This window comes from Desmodus rotundus, chromosome 4 (genome assembly GCF_022682495.2).
Source record: "Desmodus rotundus isolate HL8 chromosome 4, HLdesRot8A.1, whole genome shotgun sequence".
Taxonomy (NCBI): Eukaryota; Metazoa; Chordata; class Mammalia; order Chiroptera; family Phyllostomidae; genus Desmodus; species Desmodus rotundus.
In genome coordinates this window covers 93,109,774-93,124,456 of record NC_071390.1, presented here as the reverse complement: position 1 = coordinate 93,124,456, position 14,683 = coordinate 93,109,774, and the positions used below count along the sequence as shown (strand labels likewise).

Here is a 14,683-nt window from a genome sequence, read left to right as displayed (position 1 = left end):
ACTGGAACATAATCAACAGAAGAAAAAAGCAAACAGAATATAACCAGAGATATTGAAGTTAAGAACAATCTAACAATAGCCAGGGGGGAGTGGCGAGGGGACATGGGGAAAGGGGATTACAGGAACTACTATAAAGGACACATGGACAAAATCAAGGGGGAGGGTGGAGGTGGGGGAGGGAGGGGGGTTCCTCTGGGGTGGGGTGGAGGGATGGGGAGAAAAGGCATACAACTGTAATTCAATAACAATAAGAATTTTAAAAAAAACTATTGTAGATTTACACAATGGAATACTACACAGCAGAAAAAAAACTTCGTTTACCTTAAAGAAAAATCAGCTTTCAAAATTTTTACCAAAATACAAATTTCACTATCGTGGTTTCTTTTAAAGAAAAAGAAAAGAAACTAAGGAAAGATCCCATGTCAGCAGTAATGTGAACTGGCCTTCAGCCAGCATTTCCAGACTCAGTTACGCTGTGTCACTTCGTGACATCATGAAAAGATCAACCTGTCAACTTGTCAGGCATTCTACAGAAGGTGTATCAGTCTTATGGCAGTGAGTCTGCTCACCTCTGAGATTTTCTTTATTTTGCTGGAATTTAAATTCCTAAGTCAAAATGGTGACATTGATAATGTTTTTGATACATAGTCTTCAGTTGTTTTCAACAGATGTACCTATTAACACACACTGAAAAAATTTACTGACTACCTACTGCATACAAAACATTGTGTTGAAAAATGAAAATAGGGCAGTGAACAAGAAAACTTTATTCATGAAGCTCACCTCAGTCAGAAGTTGAAAAACAGAGAAGAAAACAAATAAGATAATTAGATTGTATAAATTCTAAAGGAAATAAACAAGGAGGTGTGACAGAGGAACTGGGAAAGGCTCTCTTCCATGATGGTGTTTTGCAGTTTTGTTCCCGGTTTGTTCCCAAAAACCAGCTGGCTAGGCAGCCAGGCTGGGGACCAAAGGATCAAGGAGTAGAGGGAAGACAGACCACTCCTAGCGAAGATGATCAGAAAAGTGGCAAGGAGAAGCCCTAGTTTCATCACTGTTGTGGAAACTGGCTTAGAAAAAGTTTGTGATTTGACCAAGGTCTCAAGCTGGGCATGAAAGAATAGCTATGATTTCAGAACACAGGTTACCGTTGGGGTGAAGGAAAGAACATTAAGTCCAGCAAGAGAATAAAGCTGGACTCAGAAGAGGTGCCCTGATTATGGGGCTACCATCCTACAACCAATGGTAAGCACTATCTTTAAGGGTGAATGGTAAGCATAATCAGACTGCGATATGCTAGGGAAAAGTAACTCCTGTAGAAAAGGTTTGGTTTGGTGGTTGTGCGTCTGCACAGTGGGGAACTAGAGTAGGGAAACACATTAAGAGACCACTACAACTGACTTGGTGAAAAATTTTAAAAACTGACCCTAGGAGGTAATAAGAAGAAAGAGAGACAGTATAACAGCAACTTGGGATATGTTTGACTACAGGTGTAGCAATGGTACCAGAAATATACCTGCAGAATCCAACATAACTCCAATCCTACAATACTGAATAAACAAACCCTGCATGGTTTTCACAAATGACTGGAATTTTTCAACAACCCCCCATGAGCCAGTGTTCTTTGTACTGAATACTACCATGCCTAAGAGAATATCACCTGTGCTTGATGAATATGGTTTCATAGTATCTTATTAAAATCAACAGGTAATGTCTGTACATATTATTTCATTTAGCATTACAATTCCCACCACATTATTCTATTCAGACATAACATAAACCACATCATTCTATTCAAGTGGTACACAATTTTCAAAAGGAAACTGGGGTTTTCTTGTTTTAAATCCAGGTCCCATATAGGCCTCAACAAAAGAGAATTTGAAAATTATTTTAAAGAAACAAAAGGACTCATACCAGGTTTAGTATGTTGAGTAGTCCCACTGCTATTTTTAGAATGAACAACACTTCTCAACTTTTTCTAAACGATAACTAACAAGGTCAAGGATCATATCCTATCTAAAAACATGACCTATACAACACAGATAGCTAGGGTCTCCTACGACGGCTTACCTACAAGTGTTTTGACTTATGAATTTTACTTATATGTTTATTTTGCACGCATCTTTATGCACATATATTTAAAATATTTATACTATTTGTATTTATTGTTCTTAAGTATTTGTTTTCATTCCATTCACTGATATTTTTGCATATGGTAGTCATTCTAACAACCTTTAAAAATATGCCTTAGATTTTACCAGCATTTCATATTCACTGGATAATTTGGGGCTCAGAACTACCTTATCAAATATGTAAGTAAAATATTTTCCCATCTGTACAATGGTGAAATTGGAGCTCTAAAAGGTTAGGTAACTGGACTAGTTCAAGATCACACAGTAATTGGCAAGGACAGGGTCCTGACCTGGTCTTCAGACTCTCCGTTCATGCTCTTCTCTCCCCAGGACACTACCAATTTAATACTTGAATATTCATGTGTCTCTCTTCAACAAACCTGGACTATAACTAAAAGCCACGCCACTGCGGCTCTGCCAAAATCCCGAGTGCCGAAATGCAGCCGGAACACTAGTACTTTTCAGTAAACATAAACACGAGCACACGTTTTAGTCAGGACCCTATTCAATTCTGGGTTTGCTCCACTGCACAAAACTTATTAAAATACACTACAGCCTTAAAGTATAACCCTTAACAGCACTGTATTTTTCAGTGGGAAGTTCAATGAATGCAAAGGTGACTCATACAGTTAACTTATGGTTTTCTAAATTAATAACTTAGGATGCCAAAGGAAAATAATGAATTACACAGACCTCTCTCCATCATCACCCCCAAAGTTGCTTAAGTGTCAAAGCGAGATAGTTAAACACGAGGACGGAGGGGGGCTGGAGCCAGCAGTCCTCCTCCCGGCAACTGCCACCATCCTCGGGCAACCCACTCCCAGAGCCCAGCGGGTCTATTCCGACCCCTATCCCGCCGTGACCAGAGTGACTACCGGCCCCGGAGCCCCAGGCGACCCAACACAGGAGTCCTGCCCGGAGCTGCGGCAGCGGGAACTCGCTCGGCTAGGGCTGACCCCTTCCCGAAGCGTCCCCACCTGTCTGGTAGCCCGCACACCTGGGAGCCCCTGCCCCGGCAGAATACGCGTGGCAGAAACCGATCCCTAAACGCAGGTCCCCAGGGCGGCCCGGCGACCCGGGGCAAGTCCGCTTCCGCTTCCACCCCACATGGCCGCGACTGACCGCGCCCCCGCCCGGGCATGAGCCCCCAGTCCCGCAGGGCCCACGATCGCGGGCGACCGGAGTGGGAGCCGGCGCTGCGAAACGGGGGGAGGAGGAAGAGCCGCAAGCGCGCCCGCCCGGGGAAGAGGAGGAGCGCGTCCTGACCCGCCGCAAGGGCTGGCAAAGAGGGAAGGGGAGAGGGTCCGCCGCCGCCAGGGGCCCTGCGGTGGAGCCCGCATCTACCTGCGAGCAGAAGTACGAGCCCTGGATGCCGAGCTTGATGCAGGTGGGACATTGGAGCTTGGCCTCACTGCTGCAGCCGTCCGTCTCGCACACCCGTGTCTCCACGGCCGCCATGCTGCCTGGCTGCTGGAAGAGCGCCTCACCGAGGAAAAGAAGGAGGAGGGAGGGAGGGACGGCTGGGCGGAGGGAGGGCCGGGGAGGAGAGAGAGGCCGAGCCAGAGGCGGAGCTGGGCCCGCTGGGCCTTGGGACGGAAGGAAGACGAGCGCCGGGTCGGCCCCGACAACGCTGCGCGCCCCACCCCTTCCCCGCGCGCGCAGCTGGCGGCCGGCCCACCGCCTTCGCCCCGCCCCCTGGGCCGCCGGCGCGCACGTGGGAGACGCCGAAGACAGCGGCTGAAACCTTCCTCGGCCGAGGGGACAACCCCGCTGTCCGCCCTCTGGGAGCGTGACCTCCTAGCGCCTTGGAGCGGAGGCCAGGTGAGCCCCAAGAGAATAGGCCCACGTGTCTCGCGCTCTCTACTTGGCCAGACACATTCCCACTCGTCCCTTATGGACTGAATCCCAAGGTCCTGAATGTCCCCCACGCTCCCAGGCGGTTGGAAAGCGCGCTCCACTCCTATGCGATAGCCCATCCGGTAGCTCCTTAGAAGAGGAAAATAATGCACTTTCTTAAAGTTCTGTTTCTTGCAGACTTCTCTGAGAGCGAACAACCATCGCTCATTCACACACACACAAAAAAGCAAGCCAGACCATTGTCTATGAAGAGGTGGGCTGGGATTTGCATCCGCCCTCCTTCGCGCCTGATGTTTTTCCACACCAACCCCCTCCATTCACAATCTACAGTGCTAGTAGTAGTAAGATAGCAGCTACTAAATATTAAGAACAAAGTTTAGTTATATTCTATATATAATATTTTTGTATTATCCCGGGTAATTTAAGACGTGAATAGGGAAGAATTGTATTCATCATGAAATAGAGTTGGAAGGAGCATTAGAGGTCATCTGATGCAAATCTGTTGCCTAAATCCTTTCAGCTATATACCAGATCTGCCATTTACTTCTGACGTGTGCTTGAATACCTCTTGTTACTAGGGAAGAGAGAGGAACTAAAATTTATTGGTCAACTAAGTACTGTGAACTTGGTGTTATCTAACCCATTTTTTAAAAATTCATATTAACAACTCACCTGACTTTTATCTTAAATAACTTTGTTATGCAATATAGGCAATACAAATAATGTAATAAAATTTTAAATGTTATACACATAAGCAAAAGGACATCAACCACCAAATATGTGTTTTATATATATGTAATTTACATGTGAATATATGTCCACAAAATATATTTTTTAAAATATATTTATTGATTATGCTATTACAGTTGTCCCATTTCCCCCCCCACTCCACTCCATCCTGCCCACCCCCCTCCCTCCCACATTCCCCCCCCATAGTTCATGTCCATGGGTCATACTTATAAGTTCTTTGGCTTCTACATTTCCTACACTATTTTTACCCTCCCCCTGTCTATTTTCCACCTATCATCTATGCTACTTATTCTCTGTACCTTTCCCCCCTCTCCCCCTCCCACTCCCTTATTGACAACCCTCATGTTCTAGTTGTTTGCCTAGTTTGCTCTCGTTTTTGTTTTATGTGTGGTCGTTAATAACTGTGAGTTTGCTGTCATTTTTACTGTTGGTTTTTTTTTTCTGCTGTCATTTTTACTGTTCCTATTTTTGATCTTCTTTTTCTTAGGTAACTCCCTTTAACATTTCATATAATAAGGGCTTGGTGATGATGAGCTTCTTTAACTTGACCTTATCTGAGAAGCACTTTATCTTCCCTTCCATTCTAAATGATAGCTTTGCTGGATACAGTAATCTTGGATGTAGGTCCTTGCATTTAATCTTGGGTAATGTAATTATGATGTGCCTTGGTGTGTTCCTCCTTGGGTCCAGCTTCTTTGGGACTCTCTGAGCTTCCTGGACTTCCCAGAAATCTATTTCCTTTGCCAGATTAGGGAAGTTCTCCATTATTTGTTCAAATAAGTTTTCAATATTTTTTGTTCTTCCTCTTCTCCTTCTGGCACCCCTATAATTCGGATGTTGGAACGTTTCAAGGTGTCCTGGAGGTTGCTAAGCCTCTCCTCATTTTTCCAAGTTCTTGTTTCTTCATTCTTTTCTGGTTGGATGTTCCTTTCTTCCTTCTGGTCCATACCATTGATTTGAGTCCCAGTTTCCTTCTCATCACTATTGGTTCCCTGTACATTTTCCTTTGTTTCTCTTAGCATAGGCTTCATTTTTTCATCTGTTTTTCGAACAGATTCAACCAAGTCTGTGAGCATATTGATAACCAGTGCTTTGAATTGTGCATCCGATAGGTTGGCTATCTCTTCGTCGCTTAGTTGTATTTTTTCTGGAGCTTTGAAGTGTTCTGTCATTTGGGCCATTTTCTGTTTGTTTGTTTGTTTGTCTTGGTGCGTCTGTTACTTTAAGGGGCGGAGCCTTAGGTGTTCACCTGGGCGGGGTAATGCTGGTCGCTGCGCTGTGATGCTGTACGTGGGGGAGGGGCCGAGTGGGAGCAATGGCGACCGCCTCACTCTCCTCCGGATTTCAATCTTTCACTCCGATACCCACAATCAAACTGGGCCACTCTGGTGCTGGTTCCCGAGTAAGTGGGCCTGTGCACACTCTAGGCCCCTGTGGGTCTCTCCAACAACCTCCCCTGTGAGGCTGGGAGTCTCTCCTGCCGCCCCAACCCCCAGGGGCGCTTTCAATCAGAGGTTTGAGGCTTTATTTCCCCGAGCTGGAGCCCTGGGTTGCGCAGCGGTCTGCTTCTCTGCCCGCCGTTCGTCCGGTTTATCTGTGGGCGAATGTGGTGCCGCAATGTGCTATCCGCCACTCTGCCTGCCCCACTCTCCGCCACTCTGAGTCCTGCCTTCTGGGTTTATCTGTGCAAATGTGGGGCCACAGTGTCTGCTAGTGCTCGGACTGCCTGCACCATTTGTCCAACACTCCGCCAGTCTCAGTCCCGCCACAGCCTCGTGAGTCCTCTCCACCCCTCCTACCAGTCTGGATGAATGATTATTTTATATTTCCTTGGTGTCAGTCCCTCTTGCTGTTCGATTCTCTGTCAGTTCTGGTTGTACGAGGAGGCGCAGTGTGTCTACCTACACCGCCATCTTGGTTCCCCCCTCCACAAAATATTTTTTAACAAAAACAGGAAAACATACCATGCAGAGTATTTAGTAAACTACTTTCTTCAGTTAATATTGTGAACTTCTTTTCTTGTCATTAAATATACTTTCACCACATGATTTTGCTGTGTACATAACATTCTATTACAATAATAATTGACTGAACCAAACTCACTAATAGACATTTAGGTTATTTTTAATTGTTATATATTACAAATAAAGCTTCAGTGGATACCCTTTCAGCTAGAACTTTGCGTACATCCTTATTTACTTATGTATTTACTTATTTATTTTAAAACCAGAATATTTATTGCGTGATTAACCATTGAAATCCTTAAGATGAACTGGATGCTGTAACAGCTGCCCTCTGGGGTTTAGGTATTGTTCCTTCACAGAATCCATGCCTGAATCCACAGTATACAACTTTTAGGTGCCTCATGAGACCAGTCCCAGTGACGTTTTGGTGATGTTTTATCGTTTAGCCTTGGCACTCCCCCAGTTACACTTCCAATTGTGCTTGGCCAGGTAGCCACACTTTCTGCAGGTGGACTTCTGAAGGTGGCAGGCCCTGGAGCAACAGCATAGCTCAGAGTGTTGGGCTCAGCACGTACATCATGTTGCAGCACTTGCCAAAGATGTTCCATTGCCATCTGGCTTCTGTGACCAAGACCAAAGAGAGCTGCATACATCCTTATTTACTTAGGATATATTATTGAGATATATTGAGAGTGGAATTGATGTATCAAAGGGCTGTCACTGTTTATTTTTTTTATACAGGTTGTCAAAATTTTCTTCAGAAAGTGTGTTCATAGTTACACTCTGGTCAGAACTGCACTAGAGATCTTATTTCCTGAGAATACTAGTGCCAGTTACTATTTTTAATGTTCGTAATTCTGATTAATGAAAATGGTGTTTTGTTTTTTTATTAAATTATAACAAAACTACATTTTTCTTTTATTATTAGCATTTGTATTTTTTTTAATCCTTACCTGAGGACATTTTTTTCGTTGCTCTTAGAGAGGAAGGGAGAGAGAGAAGCCTCCCATCCACACCTGACCAAGGGATCTAACTGCAGCCTAGGTATGTGCCTTGACTGGGAATTGAACCCACAACCATTTGGTTACATGGTAGTGATCCAACTAACTGAGCCACACTGGCCAAGGCTGTATTTCTTCTTTTATGTGTTTGCTTTTATTTATTAAAATTTCTTTTTTTGCAGAAAAATACTATAAAAAAATAAAAGCTAAGACAAATTGGCCACAGTTCCATCAACTAAATACATCAGCATTTCATTCACCCTTGTTACTTTTAGTCCTTGACCACAGGCATATTCAATGTTTACATTTTTGTAGTTATTGATCAAAATTTTTATTGTATATATTCATATAACATTATACCATGGATTATTCTTAGATTTAGAAGTAATAAATCCTATTCCTTTTCTATACGGTAGCTCTTTATGTATTTGAGATTTAACTATCATACCTTATGATGTGTCAGTTCTTACCACATCCACTTGTATTATATAGCATGTTTTATGATTTTTAAAAACTTACTGACTTTTAGAGAGAGAGGAAATAAAAACATCAATGTGAGAAAGAAATATCAATTGGTTGCCTCCCATGTGCACCCCAACTAAAGACCAAACCCACAATCTAGGTATGTGGCCTGACAGAATGCGACCTTTTGTTGTACTGGATGACATTCCAGTCAACTGAGCCACACCGGCCAGGGCTAGCACATTTAGATCCCTTGCAATCCATGTCAAAAACTCTGGACCAAAAGACCCTAAGGGTTCTTCTTGGGCACAAGGAGACTGGAGATGGTCCTGCCCCTACTGGCAATCTGCCTCTTGGGGCTGCTCTTCCTCACATCTTTAGGAAAGTGGTGCTCTGGGGCAGTTAAGAGCACAGGTGTTGCATGAAAATAGGCAAACCTCTCTGCTTTCAGCCCTGCTCCCTTAGTCATGTTTCCATGGGCAAATTCTTTAACCTCATTTTCCTTATCTGAAAAATACAGATTAGAGTACCTACCTCATAGAGTTTTGTTGTACTTAAATTGGATAGAATTTGTGTAGTGCTTAATACTCAGTAAGTGATATTATTAGTTAGCCTTGCCATCAGTTCCTCCTTCCTTTGTCCTCTTCACTCCCACACCACACACTGATGAGTAAGATAAACTTCCTAAAACTACCTTTTTGGCTGTTAAGATAATCACCCAGATCTTTTTTGTCTAAGCATAAGAAAGTGACAGAACATAAGGGATTTTTATAAATTAGATAATAGTTCCTGTTTTATTCTCCTGAGATTTTAAGTCAAAATCCCCAGTGGACATCTAGTCACTATTTTCACTCCTGTGGGCAAAGTTCAGCCAACCCACTTCCAGGAGGAAGAATGGACTTCAATGTCTCAGATGAGAATTTGGAGTTTCTAAAGAGACCTTTGACCTGAAGGTACTTGTCTCCCTGGACTTTTTTCATAAGGAAAAACACTTTGGAGATAGTGTGTAAGCACATACCCAGAGCTATCTATACAACTACCTACTATACTGCTACTGCCCATTGACTAGTTCAAATTCAAAATGACCAAAAAGAAACAATAATCTTGTATTCACTAACTTTTTCCACCCCCTTTAAATCTGCTTTTTCTCCTGAATTTCCTGTCTTTCTTAGTGACACCTGCTGTCTACTCTTGTTTCCCTAGTTAAAAATTAATCTCTTACCTCTTCCTTATTGCCCCCCAGCAAATTGATCAGTCCTATAGATCTGATCTTCTAAATATTTTTTATGTGTTCTTTCTTTTCATATGGCTGCAGCTTTAGTTTAGGCCATTTTAAGCCTTGCTTGGACTATTACTGTAGCCACTTAACTGCTTCTAATCCATTGAATCTACTCTGACATCAAGCTGATTTTCTAAGAGACAAATCTGATCATGACTTTCCCTGCTTAAAACCCTTCACTAATGTGGGGCCTGCATAGATGGAGTCAGGAACAAAGAGATGGCCAGAGCCTAGCAGTTGGAAAAAAGTAAACAATCAGACTTAAGTTATTAGTCAGGGTTAAGAGGATCTGTGAGACTATAGGGCCAAAACTAAAGAAAAAGTTAAAAAGATCATAGGCATGGTACATAAAGGGGAAATGAACAAATAAGTACCTATATTAAGAATAATGAAAACCAAGTTTTTCTCTTTATGAGAAGGAAGTTACAAGTATGGAAAGGATGAAGGCTGGAATTAATTATGTAGAATTTTATTGGAATTTGAAGTATTGATGTGAACTCAAAGTTTAGGTAGATAAATAGGTAGTATAGAGGTGTGTGTGTGTGTGTGTGTAAAGCTCTGACTACTAAGAGGGCCTAATGGCAATGAGCACACCTAATCTCCAGATCTTGGTTTCTAAATACCATTCTCCACTAAAAAGAATCAGAGCTCCTTGGAGGATTGACTCATTCCACTGCCTTAGAAGGAAAAGTGCAAGATATGTCTGGAGAATTTCACTGTACCAGAGCATAAGATACAGCTCAAAAATGATGGAGACCATAGAAAGGACACAGTAGAATGAGAGTTGCAAGATGGTGGCAGAGTAGGAGAATATTTCATGCACCTCTTCCCAGAACCAAACTGGAAATTAAAGAGGAGAGCAATTGTCCAAAATTAACTGACTACCTGAAAAAGAGACTTTTAACCAAGGATGGGCAAAAACCACCTGGAGACCAGTAGGAAGGGCAGGGATGTGAAAAGGGCCAGCCCCATTCATACAGGCAGTGGGCTGAGGCTGCAGCACGGCTGTGGGAGCTTACCCCTGAGAGAAGAGAAGCCAGGTGCACAGACAGGACTCTCAAGCACAGAGGGCCAGTTCTGGGATCAGCTGACCACGTAGAATCCAGCAGTGAAAGGCCCAGGATTTTTTGTCTGCTGGAGAAAGACTGAACTCTGGAGACAAAGCCCCTATTTATTTTCCTTTTTTCTTAAAGGGGCCAAAGCACAGGTTTTGTGTTTGTAGCCACTCACCTTAGGCTCCAGAGAAGGGAAGGCAGCATGGACTGGAGTTGCACAGAAGAGTATGGATTGGGAGGCACTGGGGCAAGATGTGGGGGAGTGACTGTGGGGATTCCAGAGCTGGGATACCTGGACACTGCAGCATCCATCTTCCTTGAGAAGAGCAAACTCCTCCCAGGGGAAAAGCAATTACCTTACCCTGTGGGATACTGCTCACCCCACCTCTGGAATCTCACCTGTCCCACCCTACATATTTTTGTCGTTGTTTGTTTGTTTTGTTTGTTGGATTTTTTTTTCTTCTTCCTTTTCTCCCATCCTGCATCTTAACTTACCCTGCTGAGGAGACAGCAATACATGGAGACTCACGGGGTGTCAGAGACTGGCTGCAATATGCAGCCATTCCATGCACTTTCCCAGGAACCAGACTGGTGCTTTCCCCTTAAGAGAAAGCCAAAGAAACACCATCCTGGCTTCCCATAGACCCAAAATCTAGGTTCTAAAGTCCCCACCCACTAGTCTACTAGGGACCCTACCCTGTCAAATTCAGGGAAATAATCCAAGACAGATTCAGACTGGCAGCTCAAGGGCAGGGGAGCACACCCACATCTTCCCTGAAGTCTTAAAGGCACTTCCCCTGGAGATCCAGGAGTCCTATCCCCCGCAATTCCACCAGAAGCCCTCTTAGAAACAGTCAGGTCTGCAACCAGTCTAAGACTGACAGCAGGCCGGCAGGCAGAGACAGGAAGAGGTGCCTTGGGATGTTTGCTGACCCACCTCTGGACCCAGTGCAGATAAAAGCCAGCTTTCCAGAGCAGCTTGGCCCATCCTGGGCACAGCCAAGGATAGAGAAATCAGCTACAAACTGTGGATCACTTGTAGCTTCAAACAGGCTGCTGAGGGCTACATGTGGACAGCACCTGACATTGGCTTACACTAGCCTCAGACAGCATCAGAGCCATATCCAAAGGGAAAACTCAGAAGATAAGCAATAAACTCTGCCGAAAGGAATTCCACTTTGTTCTTTTTCATTTTTTGTTATTTTTTTCTTTTTCATAGACTTTTTATTAATTTTTTATTTTTGATGCTCTATTTTTTCTTTCATATCCCTTATTTTACTCTTATCTTTGATTACTCCATTGTTCCCTTCTTTCCTTTTCTTTTGTTATTTTTTTCTCTTTGTTTTTCTCATTTTCCTCTTTCTATTCATTACTCTATTATTTCTCTCTTTTCTCCTCTCATAATAACTTTTCTTTCCTTTGGTTTTCTCTTATTCTTTTTCCTTTTCTTTTCTTTTTCCCCCATCTCTCCTATTCCATTTTTCTTTTTCTTTGGTCATTGATTTTGCTGTTGTTGTTGGGAGGTTTTTTTTGCTTGTCTTGGTTTTCTTTTTGTGTTGTTTTGATTTGTGCTGTCAGCACCTTGTACAACAGCACACAAGACATAGTGGGGGATTGAGCCTCTTAGTCAGCCAACTGGAGGGGAGGTCCCACTGACAAACAGGCCAACAGCTATCAGGACCCAAATATAACAGAGAGTCCAGATAACCCACACAAAGACACAAAGGACATTCCTAGAGCATCCAGCTCAGGAGATCAAGGAGACTGCACCAGTGGGGTCCCACAGGACTCCTACCACATAAGGCAACCCCACAAAGACAGGGAATCAAAGCAGATCTATCTAACACATAGAAACAAACAAAAAGAGTCAGCTAAAATGGTGAGACAGACAAAATAAAGGAGGAATCCCCAGAAAAAGAGCTAAATGAAATTTGAACTCTATCAGACATAGAGTTCAAAGTAATAGTTATAAGGATGCTCAAGGAACTTAATGAGAACTACATGAGCATGAAAAAGAACATAAAAATGTGAATAAGAACTAGGTGGAAATAAAGAATGCAATATCTGAAATGAATAATAATAGAATTAAAAACACGCTAGATGAAGCAAAAGATTGAATCAGTGATTTGGAAGTCAAGATATGAAAAAAAAACACACAGAGCAACAACATGAAAAAAGACTGAAAAAGAATGAGGGTAGTTTAAGGGAGCTTTGGGACAACATGAAACAACATTTCATTGTAGAGATACCAGAAGGAAAAGAAAGGGAGCAAGGGATGGAAAACCTGTTCAAAGAAATAAGAACAGAAAACTTCCCTAACCCAGTATAGGAAAAAAGTCACATAAGTTCAAGAGGCGCAGAGAGTCACAATCAAGAAGAACCCAAGGAGACCCACACCAAGACATATCACAATTAAAATGGCAAAACTCAAAGACAGAGACAGAATCTTAAAGGCAGCAAGACAGAAACAGTTATATGCCTACAAGGGAGCTACAATAAGGCTGTCAGCAGATTTCTCAACAGAAACACTATAGGCCAGAAGGGATTGGCATAAAGTATTTCAAGCAATGTAAAGCAAGGATCTGCAAATAAGACTACTCTATCCAATATGCCTTTCATTTAAAATGGAAGGTGAAATAAAGGGCTTCCCAGACCATAAAAAAAAGGTTAATGGAATACATTTCCACAAAACCAGCACTCTAAGAGATGCTAAAGGGAATGCTTTAAAAGAAGAAATAGGGAGAGCAAGAAACACAGGTACAAAGGAAAAAATGGCAATGAATAGTACCTGTCAATAATAACCTTCAATGTATATGGATTAAATACTCCAATCAAAAGACAGAGTAGCTGAATGGATAAGAAAACATAACTGTATATATGTTGTCTATAATAGACCCACCTCAGAACAAAAGACTTACACAGACTGAAAGTGAAGGGTTGGGAAAAAAATAGTCCATATAAATGGAGAAGAAAAAAAGCTGGGGTAGGAATACTTCTAAAATAGACTTCAAAAAGGGCCATAAAAAGGGACAAATAAGATCACTACATGGTATTAAGGGATCAATCTAACAAGAGGATATTACCCTTGTAAACATATATGCACCCAATATATATGCACCTACATATATAAAGAAAATCTTGGAGGAATATAAGGAAGAAATCAACAGCAATACAGTCACTGTAGGGGATTTTAACACTGTTGCCAATGTACAGATCTTCCACAAAAAAATCAAAAAGGAAACAGCTGCCTGTAAAGACACACTAAATCAAATGAATTTAATGGACATTACAGAATGTTTCATCCCAAAACAACAGAATACACATTCTTCTCAAGTGTACATGGGTCATACTCAAAGATAGACCACATGGTAGGAGACTAAATAAGTCTTAACAAATTCAAGAAAATTAAAATCATATCAAGTATTTTCTCAGATCACAATAACTTGAAACTAGAAATCAACCTCAAGAAAAAAAAGAAGAAAAAAGAACCCTTAAAAGCATTGAAATGCATGGAGGCTAAATAACATGTTATTAAATAATGAATGGGTTAACAATGAGGTCAAGGAAGAAATCAAAAAGTGCCTGGAAACAAATGAAAATGAACACACAACAACCCAAAACCTATGGAACACAGCAAAGAAGTCCTGAGATGGAAGTTCATAGCATTACAGGCCTACCTAAAGAAGGCAGAAAAATCTCAAATAAACAACCTAACCCTACACCTAAAAGAACTAGTAAAATAAGTCCAAAAGTGAGTGGAAGGAAGGAAATAACATCACAACAGAATTAAATGACACAGACACTAAAATATAAAGTCAAAACATCAATAACTCCAGGAGCTGGTTCATTGAAAATAAAATTAATGAATCTTTAATGAGACTCACCAAAACAAAAAAGCGACAGGACCCAAATAAATAAAATCAGAAATGAAAGAGGAGAGGTAACAACTGATACCACAGAAATGCAAAGAATTGTAAGAAATTACAATGAACAACTATGTGCCAAGAAATAGGGCAACATGGGTGAAATGGATAAATTTCTAGAAACATACAGTCTCCCAAAACTGAGCCAGGAAGAAGCAGAAAATGTGAATAGACTGATAACAACTAGTGAAATTGAAGCAGTAATCAAAAAGTCCCATCAAACAAAAATCTTGGACCAAATGGCTTCCCAGGAGAATTTT

General features: G+C 42.0%; 1 protein-coding gene across 2 annotated transcripts in view; it reads right to left on the bottom strand.

The window, feature by feature from the left end:
* METAP1 (methionyl aminopeptidase 1) overlaps positions 1 to 3,679 on the bottom strand; it is a 79,236-nt gene extending 75,557 nt beyond the window's left edge. The window contains exon 1 of one of the 2 annotated variants that reach the window (XM_024574871.4): positions 3,477 to 3,679. In XM_024574871.4, coding sequence (XP_024430639.1) covers positions 3,477 to 3,590 — 114 coding nt within the window. In that variant the 5' untranslated portion in view covers positions 3,591 to 3,679. The remainder of the gene's footprint in view (positions 1 to 3,476) is intronic. The other variant, XM_053922864.2, reaches the window with a different exon arrangement.
* Between the last annotated feature and the right edge of the window lie 11,004 nt (positions 3,680 to 14,683).